The following is a 12,184-nucleotide window of genomic DNA, read 5'->3' as shown; positions in this document are numbered from 1 at the left end:
AGGAAAAGAGGCCAGATTATGGATTAACTATTAGAACATACCTCTAATCAGCTGTGACTAAGATATTTCATAAAAGTCAACAAAACAAAAAAGCTTTTGTAATTGTTCTGAAGGGGTGGCTTCAATTTTTCCAATAGGTGCTCTTGATTCAATAGCTCCCTCTAAAGGAACAACCTCTATCATAGAAATGGTGATAGCAAACACGAGCATTGGGAAATATCAATCAACTTAGGATTAACATGTTTGTCCTAATACATCTTTGGCTACACATGTTTTCGTCTGGCCGTTCTGTATGAATATAATTCTAGAAATTAACTTCGGACGCATTTTTGGTCCTCAACGCTCTTCAACTTCGTATTTTATTTGGCCATTTTAACATTTTTTTATTCGAGCGTCAGTGATGAGTCTTTTGTAAAAGAAACGCGCGACTGGCATAAATATAAAATTTCAATCCTGGTATCTATGATGAGTTTATCATTTTATACTGCATATACTAGCGCTTCTGAGAGATTACTACATACAAATAGAGAGTTCACAGTCGGTAAACCAAAATCATCTATTTCATTGAAAAATGATAGTTGTCAAACATTGTTTTTGTCAATTTCTATCTGGGAGTTAGTCAAAATGTGAGGCAGAAATTTAGAATGAGTAATACTCATTATACTAGTGGAGTTGAGCAATATCGTATACTTTAAATAATTTTGCAAGAAGAAAGAGACTTCTGTATTAATTTACACATGCAGATGATCCGAATTTTATTAAGTATATATATCTGATCTAATCTGACATCACCTTCAAAACAAGTAGTTGGTAACTAGCTCTGACGCCCAGATTGAATTACTCCATATATGAAAGGGTACTTGGACATGTTTAGGTCTTTAATATTAAGATACTGCAACACGTGTTAGTATTTTGTTTGTAAATTATAGTCGAAATGCGTGTGAATAAGGTATATAGTATAACAGTATAACAAAATGTTTTAAAATCAAAAGTAAATTGGAGAAGATGAAAAAATGACAATATTAAACGCTATGAATCAAAAGAACGAGTATAATGGTAAGTAACAGATTCATCTTTGAAGTATTCTTGATTGAACTCAAGAAGGTTATGCTTAAACGATACGTGACCTTTGTTGGCGAAAGTATCAATCTACTATTGCCTCTTTTCCAATGCCAACTTGTCTGAAAGTTGGAGACGGGCAATGCGCGAGATGATAGAGTTTTCTAAGCAAAAGTTGAATAGAAATAATATTTAAGTTTAGAAATGTTCAGTGAACAATATCTTCGTGTAGATGTTATATAAATACCGCCTCTGTATGAATGACAAAAATATATTATTACAGATTTTATAGGATTTACTTTTAACAGAAGGATAAGCAGTATTTGATTTAAAATTAAAAATGCAATACATTGTTGTCCAAAATTGTAACAATCACAAGAGTATCGTGAATACGTTTGAGTTATATCATAAGTCAGGACGCTCTAACATGTATCACCAAATTTTATTTGCATTGCCAATAATGATGAAAACATTTTAACTAAATGCAATAACATATAAATCATAAATATCTCTCTAACAACCTAACTGCTTATACGTCTAATCAAATCTGTAATTAATTCCCAGATTGCTATAGGTAAAACTTTTGTCATTACTATAGCTTTCGAGTGCATTCAAAGCAATATACATTTGATACCTTTGTTTTATTATAAAGATGTTCTATATACAAAACAAATTTGTAGTTCACATTGTTATTCAATTGTTCCATACGTTGTTTTTATATGTACTATTAAGTAATCAAGGGATAGTATTGATTATGCTATATTCAATGTCGCATATATCTGTAAAAGTTGTTTATCCTGTTGATTAAATGTTTAAGATGTTTCCATAGCGTTGGAATATCCAAAAGTACTATGGACCCAAGTATGACTACAAGAAATGCAGCTCCAACATATCCAATTGACTTGGCAACTTGCTTCTTATTCGGAACACTTGTTTTCAATCGGATGTACGCTGAAAGAATTTTTTCATTCACTGCAAGGTCGAGACTTGTTTCTACCTGTATTTGGTTAACAACTTCAGGTGTTACCTCTGTATATCTTGGTACACCAACTCTTCTGCATGGGCATTTACAAGCTTGAATAAATCATAAAATATGTTGGTAAGTACGTTTCATTAAACAATTTCTGAAACGTCAGAGTAATAAGAGAGTGTGTCACCTTGAAGTCTATGCTTATTCATCTGATTTACATGTAAATAGAAAGTTTAATACACTTATTTCGTTATATCGTCTTTATTTATTCAAAGTCATAAGAAACGAGTGACCGGTGAAAAATAATATTCTTCCAATTCTTGAACCAATGCATACAAACATCATAAACTTAGTCTTCTGTGCACAAATTTATCATTTTTTTCGTGTAAATTTCGTATAGTCGTTAATTTTTTTTCAATCGGTTAGTGTTGTTGTGAAAATATGGCAGGTAATTAAAGTTCGTGTTTTGAAGCCGAAGTTTAACGATTTTCACCTGTTTGTCATCAATCGACAAAAATCAACAAAAAGGCATGGAAATTGAGCATCACAATACGCATGGATGTCCTTAAAATAAACTATTATCTGAATTTACATGTTAAATGTAAATTCAGATAATAGTTTATTTTAAGGACATCCATGCGTATTGTGATCACCGGATTTTTACGAGATGGGTCACACTGAGGTCACTTTGCATACGGAAAATATGTCGGGGGAATTGCTTCCTGGAAGGAAGCAATTAAAATAAAGTAAACTTCTTCTAAATATGAATAAATTAAAGAATTTTCTTCAGAAAAAAAGTATATGTACATAAGTTTTATAATGAAAACTATCCATTGAGTTATAAAAAAACGTATGCATTATTTATTTTTTTTATTTGAGGTTTCTAATGACCTCAAAACTGCTAAAAAATGAATGAGCCATTGCTGTTATATGGTCGATCAAGAATTACAACAAGGTCCTGTTTTTAAATCGGGATTGTTTACTTCCAACAAGTAATAATTGATTCGGTATCAACTTTATATAAGATAAATTTTATCTACAAATCAACTGTTCATCAACTGAGAAAAATGATTTTCAATCTGTCTGATTTCCAACTTTAAACCTTGAGCATACCTGATATGGGTATTCCTATAAACACATACAGCATGTACACATCGAATGTACAATTATAGTATATATTCCTATACTAGAATTAAGAAATAATGGAAATGGGGCTTCGCAAAGAAGAGCACAATTAGGAAACCGATGTTCAAATCCATAAAAAAATATAAAAAAGATCGAAATAAAAATATACAAGAAGAGATGAAATTGAATCCAAACTGAGAGAGACATGCATCTCCTGCGTCATAAGCACAACTAATAATGATAATCAACTCTCAGAAATAAAGTCACCCAATCGACAAATGAACACTGTAGTCGACTTTTATGTTATCTTTATATATGTATTTGCGACCCAAACATATCTCAGTCAAATATTTCATGAAGTTGGTTGTAATCCTTGCAAGTGCCAATTTGAGTCGTTCTTCCTCAAAAACATAAGGATGCAGTTCTTTTGTCAGGAATATTCTCTTGCAGTTAAGTCTGTTTTATATGAATATGCTCGTGTATAAGGATAAGTATTGAGATCTGTAAACGCTGAACAATTGTACTGATGGTATTTTCATGTTGGGAAACAAGAGGTCAAGTTAGACTTATCACCGGATTATTTTTAACATGAACAGCACGAGACGGGTGCCACATGTAAAAAGAACTGCTTACCCTTCCTGAGCATTTTGAGATCGCCCCGGGTTTTGGTGGTTTCGTGTGGCTTAGTCTTATTTTCTTTGTTGTGTTTTATTTACTGTTTTTGATTTTGTCGTTTTCCGCTTTTTTTCATGGCTTTGTCAGTTTGTTTTCGACTTGTAAATTGGAATATCATCTTTGTATCTTTCGCCACTGTGACAATGGAAAAGCTGAAATGGTCACGTTTTTCATAGATCCTAGTTTGAAGTTACCAATATTTGTCAAAATAATAAAAATATCCAAATATGAAGCAAACATTTTATTTTCAATGGTCGTTGGAATGTCCACTTTAGTTTAGTTTTAAATAAATTATCTTTTAATTAGTTGTTATTGGCTTTGAACTAGCTTTTAGTTACTGCGAGTACTCTCAGATCAAAGATGCGAAATAAATACTGAAAATTGTCGAAATGGCCATCTTGTATAGAAAATTTACAACGTGAATGTCATGATTGAAGAATATTAAAGTGACAAATAGACTAAAAAGAAATTACTTGTGAATTTAAGTTTAATGTTTAAAAAAAGATCTAAAACATGGCCTTCAATCTTTAGTCCATTTATTCAAGATGAAAAAGAAGTAAACATTGATATCAAACGATTTTTGTAGAACTGTTGCGTTGATATTTACATCCTAGAGAAGCCAAATTAAAAATTTGTTCAAAGTAATGGATTTTAAATGATTTTATATTCGGCCTAGGAAATAGAAAGTGTATGGATGGACAAACTAGTCAAAAAGCTTTCTGTTACAACAAAAAATATTTTCAACAAACTTTATCGGAACATGCATAATATGTTTATTGAATTTGGTTAAACATTTAAGAATTATGTCTTTGCAATGCAAGTTCTATCAAAACTTTTGATTTTTCAACCCTGTATACCACCATTCCTCATGTGAAATTAAAAAATCGCCTAAAAGAAATAATCCACAATGACTTTCATCATCAAAATGGTAGCATACGCTATAAATTTATTACTTTGGGATTTCATAAGGCATATTTCGTTAATAGTGACAAACAAAAAGGTAAAACATGCTACACAAAAGAACAAGTGGTCAGTATGCTGGAGTTTCTTATCGACAACATATTTGTTGAGTTTGGTGGTAGACTTTTTCAACAAATTGTCGGCCTTCCTATGGGAACTAACTGCGCGCCTCTCCTTGCTGACTTCTTCTTGTTTTCATATGAATCGGAGTTCCTTCAGATACTTGTCAAAAACAAGAAGATCAAAGAAGCCAGGTTATTTAATTTCACTTTCAGATATATTGATGATGTTCTTTCCATTAACAATCCGAACTTTTCTGATTGGGTTTCATTAATATATCCACAAGAACTAGAAATTAAAGAGACAACAGACAAGGCTTCCTCCGCCTCATTTTTAGACTTATACCTCGAATTTGACATACACAGTCATCTTAGTACCAGAATCTATGACAAACGAGACGATTTTGATTTTGAAATTATCAATTTCCCCCATCTTTGTAGCAATATACCAACTTCACCTGCATATGGAATATACATTTCCCAACTTATTCGGTATTCAAGAGCTTTTTCTAAAAAAGTTCATCGGAAGGTACCCAAAACTTGTTGATAAATATTCCGTATCAACATCACAAATAATACACGATGGTCTTGAAGTATAGATTTTGCGTACTGACATTGTTTATCATCTTAATAACGTGTTATATTATTCTTTTATTTGTCTTTATTAATATTACTTTTACTGTTAAGTCTGTTTTTGAGATATCCTTTTGACGTAACTCTGTGCTTATGCATCCCATCATACTTTGAACGACAAAATTATTTTATGATGTGACTCTGTACCTATGTATCTTGTCATACTTTGAATGACAAAATTATTTTATTTATTGATATTACTTTTACTGTTAACCCACCTTTTTTTGTGATATACATTTGACGTGACTCTGTACTTATGTATCCCGTCATACTTTGAACCACACTATTATTTTATTTATTATTATTACTTTAACTGTTAAGTCAGTTTTTGTTATATCTATTTTGCGTCACTGTATTTATACATCCCGTCATACTTTGAACGACAAAATTATTTCATGTCTACCTGTGCGAATTTCAAACGCGCAGTACTCAAAACCCTCTTTCCTTGATGGGTGCATTTTACATAGACAGATAAAATCGTATAATATAATCAAAATGAGGATGTTAATTTGATGTATGCCTTTTTGTGCTTCTTCGTTACATTTGCTGTTTTTATAGTGATTAAGATGATAACACAATGTTGACTGCTGTACCCCTATTTTTGACATTTTTACCTGTTGTGTCTGTTTGTTTTGTTCACGCATCGGTGACAATATAATGTAATTTGTGCGACTGTCATACAAGTGAGAGGTTTAGCTAGCTATAAAACCAGGTTCAATCCACCATTTTCTATTTGAAAATGCCTGTACCAAGTCAGGAATATGACAGTTCTTGTCCATTCGTTTTGATGCGTTTTGTTATTTGATTTTGCCATGCCTTTCCGAATTGATTTTCCTCTGAGTTCAGTGTTTTTGTGATTTAACTTTTTACATTAAAACAAGACATATTTTCTGTCTAGTCGCAGTTCTTACATTGATATATGATGCAAATTGCCAATAAATCTTATTTTTACTTTATCTACAAAATAGGCCACATTTCAACGAATATTGGTTTCCTGTCAGAAACATTCTTTTGTTTGAAATGGAGTTTTATAATTACTTACGTTCACAATAAAACTGAGGTTGGGACCAAGTAGAATTTTCAAGACAGACTATATAACTGTTGCCAATCATTCTGTATTTCAAATTACATCTGAACTTATATTGCGATTTGTAAGCTGTTGTTGAACCAGTTTTAAAACCTGTTAACGTCGCATTTTCTACCTCTACTTCTAATCTTGGATCACTGCAATCTACAAAAGTAGAAGTTATCTTAAAATGAATACAATTCAGAGTTCACATATGATCATTACTTTTCTTTTCTCAATAAATATATAGCTAAATGATATTGAGAATAAGTTTGAACCTACGTTTAAAACTTGTTCAAAGGTATAGACATTGTAATTGTTAAAGGCAGACTGTGATTTTAATAAACAAAATTAGTAAAAATACAAAGAAAAACGACAGGCCCTTACCAACTGTACAGCAAACTAAGGATTAAACAAGCACTACTGGTACATGTAGTATTTCATTACGATAATAATACTACACATAGATAATCGAAACTGTGAGTGAAAACTGCATCGTAAATTTGTCAAATGATGAATGAAAAAAGATCCTTATGTGATAATTAAAATAAATCTACACAGAAATTTAAAAATAAAACCAACATGTATATGAAATGAATATATCAGGTATTACAATCTCTTATCAATTAAAGTTTGACAATTTCTTAGTTTAAAATACGGAGTGTAGGCATTGCAATTGTTTATCAATACTGATTTTGAAATTCGTAGATTCTATGCAAATGTTGTCTTGAATTGCATCTTAAATGAAGTTTTGATATGTTTATGCTTGGTGAATCTTGTAGCTTTGGGATTGATATCGGGTACCAAACAACAAAACGACATATTATCATCGATGAACACTTTAATATAAACAAGGATATAGCACTGAAACATATAGCCCGAATGAATTTAAAATACTAATGTTCAAATAACATTAACGGTACCAATTTTCCTGCACCAGCTGCGCATTTCGACAATACATGTCTCTTCAGTGATGCTCGTGGCCAAAATACTTGAAATCCAAAGCTTATCTAAAAGATGAAGAGCTATTATCCAAAAGGTCAAAAAAGTATAGCCAAATCCTTGAAAAGGAATCAGAGCTTTGCATGAGGAAGATACATTCTTTAATTTATAATAATTTCTAACATTTTGGAACAGCAAATTTTAATAACACAAAAAATCCGTATTTAGCATTACTAAATAATATCTGAACGTTAGAAATGATGATTGAAATATCAAATCTATTTTTCAAAATAAAGTTGCATTAGACAAATACCTGGAATACATTTTAGGGTTTTATTCCATGTTTTATCCGTTAAACAAACAACTGTTTCTTCGCCCACTTGTGTCGTTGACGTCTTACATGCCATTACTAAATCAATCCCTGCATCAAAAGGTTTACCCTCCGTATAATTAAGTATGACTGAATGTGGTATATCTTTCCTTGGGTCTCCACAACCTGGAATGGAAATGCAGTATTCACATTTTTAATTGAGTCATACATTAGAGGCAAGAGTATGTAATTGATTTTCGAATCGCGTATATCAATTTTTAATGTACGATACAAGCGGTAAAACTTAGGAAATAACGAAAAGCAATGAGAAGCGAAAACGGTAATGAAGATGAAGTAAAAGAGAGGCAAAAGATATCAAAATGACATTCAAACTCATAAATCGAAAATAAACTGACAAGGCCATGGCAAAACAAAAGACAAACAGACAAACAATAGAACACAAAAACTCAACATTGATTCCTTAAGTCTGAGAATATACTGACAAAAAATAAACCAGGCAGCCTTTTAGTACAACTGAGTAGAAAAATCGTATTTGTGTGGGAAAAAATGCAGAAAATATAACATAATTGTTTTACTTTTATTCATTTGAAAAGCCAGTTAAAAAAATAAAACTATATTAAGTGCCCCTTGAAATTCAACGTCTTCAAAATATATCTATTGAATTTTCTGCCTCTCGAATAGGATTAATTAAATGTTTCTCTTACTATTTCATGGTACTTTTTACTATTATATCAAACTATTTCAACGTTTTTTTAATATTTTTAACTTAACTGGACTTTATTACCTGGAACGCATGAAAACTGTGGTTGTGACCAAGTAGAATTTGTGTAACACGTCATAACAGACTTTCCATTGACACTATATCCAGTTTTGCACGTGAGAGAGTATTCATCATCTACAGGGAAAGTTGACAGGCCAGATGGATTTATCACCTCTGAATATTGAACAGCTGGAGTAGGATCTGTACAATCTAAAAACAGTAAAATTACATGTATTTACGAAAACAGTTCATTCGACATTTTCATTTTTATTATATGGTTTAATAAGTATGTTTTAAATGACAATATTCTGGAATGCAGGAGACTTTAATCTGATTATTGCGATTATTGAAACTCTCATTTTCTTATACATAAATCCGTATCACTCTATGTATACAGTTGTTATTTCAGATAGTTCAACAACTATGCAATTTCAACAAATCAGAGGAAACAAACCGTGCAATGATTTAAGACTGAGTACTCGAGACGTGTGTGTCTACATGAGATACATCAGTGACGTTCATCTTAAATCAACAGAGTTTGTAATTTTAGTCAATTTAATAAGCATTGAAACACAACATAAAAAGATGTGCCAAATGTTGCTTAGATCGTGCATAAATGAGGATTTATACCTCAGTTTTCGATTTATTGTGATACATTTATGAACATAACGATTCTGTAGTGTTTGTTAAAACCTCAACAGTCACACTGGTTTTTTTCTATAAATTATATCAATCAAATAGATGTGTGTTTAAACATCGGTAAGGCAGCAAACAAACGCATTAATATCCAAAAGATAATCCTGGTTTATGCCTGTCTCATGCCTGTCTCATGCTTGTCTCATGATTGTCTCATTCCTGTCTTATGGCTGTCTCATCCTGTATCGTGCCTCTATTTGATATGCTAGCCTTAAGTTGATCTTTTTCTTCTTCTTTTCCATTCGATTAACAGTTTGCTTTTGGACTCTATAGACAAAATGCGAAACTGGCGTAATAAACTGTGAGACAAGTATCCTTGATAAGCTTATTGTATAACAGCCGTTGTCGATTCTCAAACCTGTTTACATTCATTCTGAACACTATTTGCTGCTCAAACAGGCGAGAGGAAAACAAGGTTTCAACAAACCATCTACTGTCGAGTTTGCCTTTTATTTTGAAAAATAATATATCATTTTATCTTGGAATTATTGAATTAAGTCGTCAGTAGTTTACAGATGATGAAATCTCATAAATCGAATAGAAAGACAGAAGTCACGGTAATCAAAAAAACTTATGTGAGTTGGATGCACGTCAAAAATTAGCGAGACCGGGCGAGTAGACAGAGAAGTGTCTCATATTTTACATTCATCGTCAAGCGTCAAAATAAATGTCATAATATATATAGGAAGATGTGGTATGAGTGTCAATGAGACATCTCTCCATCCAAGTCACAATTTATAAAAATAAACCATTATAGGTCAATTTAAACACATTTTCCAGGTAAGAACACATTCTTTAACTTCTTTTTTCGACATTGTGTCTAATTTAATTGTCTTTTTAAAGTGCATGCGTACGCATCAAATAATCAATAACAGGACCATAAATTTGACGAATGACATTAAATTATGTGTCCTGAAACTTACCTGCAGCACAAGAAAACACATCCTTTGACCATATTGAGTCGTTAGTACATTTTAGAATATTGTCTCCAAGTAATGTAAATCCGTCCATACACGCCATTGTTATGTTGTTACCAACAGCCCATGATGTTCCATGTTCTATTACCGAGTTATCATATACTGTTACTGGGTCGACACAATCTGTACAAACCAAACTGTTACTTGTTTAATGTTGACTTGTACAACATTAATAATTAATAATTAATAATTTACTATGCATGCAGACAAGAAAATAAAATCTTTAAATAATTTTGATAACTAACATCATAAATTTATTATAAATAAGAAGATGTGGTATGAGTGCTAATGAGAAAAAGTCAAAGTCCAAATGTACAAGAAGTAAACAATGATAGGTCAAGGTACGGTCTTCAACATAACATGGAGCCTTGGTTCAGACGAAACAGCAAGCATAAAGGTCCACAAAATGATTGGTGTCAGAACTTAAAACAAAAGGCTTGATTTATGCAAAACAAAACAAAAAAACATCATCAAATATTATATACAGCAAAAAAAACAGCTACTGAATTACAGGCTCCTAACTTGACTTCATAATGAATAAGGTTATCACTTTTGCGGTCCACTTTGATCATACAACTCTTCACGTTGTTTAGGTCTCATGCAATGTAATGTTTAAGTACATATTTGATGTTAAATGATTTTCGGAAAATGGTTGGTCGAAATGTAATGTCTTTGATAAATATAATTCCATTGCTATTTTTTTCCTTCATGATAGCTTACGTAGAGCATGCCAGGCTTGGTAATCATATATCTGGCCTAAACATAATACAGGAACGTTTTTAGAACTTGTCTACTTCGAGGTCATGTATGGATAGGTAATGTCGTTTCATCAAGCATATGTTTCTATTTTGTTTTCATCAATTCATTGTAAAGGGGCCATGTCACAGATATTTATAAGGTCTTGCATACAACTGTGATCTGTCATACATGTAATTTTGATTACACAAAATGATGGTGAAATGTTTGAATTAACATCATTAAAACGGGCTTTTAAATGGTAGCATTATAAATCTTTTAAAGGCTAACCGTAAATGAACGTATATAAAGAGTCACTTTTAATAAAAATTCTGCATAAGTATTTTCAAACTTTTGATTAAGAGATATAATATATTTTCTAACTGTTGTCAATTTTTTTTTATACTTTCTTGACAATACCTCTTGTGATAATCAATACTTCACAGTTCAAACCTGAACAATAATACCAAAATAGTTCACCAAACGGGCATGCCTACATTAGATAAACCAATGACGCTCAAATCAGGGCACACCATTTAACTGGCTAAATCAATTGCGAAGTGGAAATGCATTTTTTTAAAAACTACAATGTTGTGTTCAATCTAATTCAGAAGGTAATATTCCGCTAAAAGACGACGGGGTTGTCGTTACGACAATTGAAACAAATCCATTGTCAAATATTAAACAGAAATTTCATAACGATCATTCAAGCCGGGATGGCGTCAGTAAAATGTTTGAATGAAAGATTTCAACTTTATATCTTAGAACTCTTTTTATATAGCTTCATTAGATGATACTCTATATGAAGGGAATTATTGTAAAAACAAGCTCTGGACTGTCGTATCAACTGGGAGATATATAATACAACCTTTAATGTCTAATCTATTTATTTGCAAACTATACATTAATGGTACCTGGAGAACAGTAAAAAACGTCTATTGTCCATGTTCCGTTTTCAGTACATTCAAGAACATCATGACCAATCAAGGTAAAATTGTCAACACAATTCATCATGACACTGCTGCGGACGGCGAATGATGTACCATTTACTATCTCGGAGTTATTGTAAACTGTAGATGGATCCGGACAGTCTGTGAATATTAAATCATTGTACGAATTTAATCAATTTAATCAGGGTATGGCAGGTCAGAAATATTGTTTAAGTGGAGTGAATTATAAGATGATAAACTATTATC

General features: G+C 31.7%; 1 protein-coding gene across 1 annotated transcript; it reads right to left on the bottom strand.

The window, feature by feature from the left end:
- Nucleotides 1–1,440: 1,440 nt before the first annotated feature.
- LOC143043281 (P-selectin-like) lies at nucleotides 1,441–12,070 on the bottom strand. The gene is made up of 6 exons (XM_076215666.1): nucleotides 11,903–12,070; nucleotides 10,200–10,376; nucleotides 8,605–8,790; nucleotides 7,803–7,985; nucleotides 6,524–6,712; nucleotides 1,441–2,133 (listed from the first exon to the last, which is right to left on the bottom strand). Exons 1-6 carry the CDS (start codon nucleotides 12,000–12,002, stop codon nucleotides 1,823–1,825), a joined length of 1,146 nt encoding a protein of 381 aa, XP_076071781.1. The 5' UTR covers nucleotides 12,003–12,070; the 3' UTR covers nucleotides 1,441–1,822.
- Nucleotides 12,071–12,184: the final 114 nt, after the last annotated feature.

Source organism: Mytilus galloprovincialis, chromosome 8, assembly GCF_965363235.1.
Source record: "Mytilus galloprovincialis chromosome 8, xbMytGall1.hap1.1, whole genome shotgun sequence".
Classification (NCBI taxonomy): domain Eukaryota; kingdom Metazoa; phylum Mollusca; class Bivalvia; order Mytilida; family Mytilidae; genus Mytilus; species Mytilus galloprovincialis.
The sequence above is the reverse complement of the archived record's forward strand: the minus strand, read 5'-3'. Positions and strand labels throughout refer to the sequence as shown.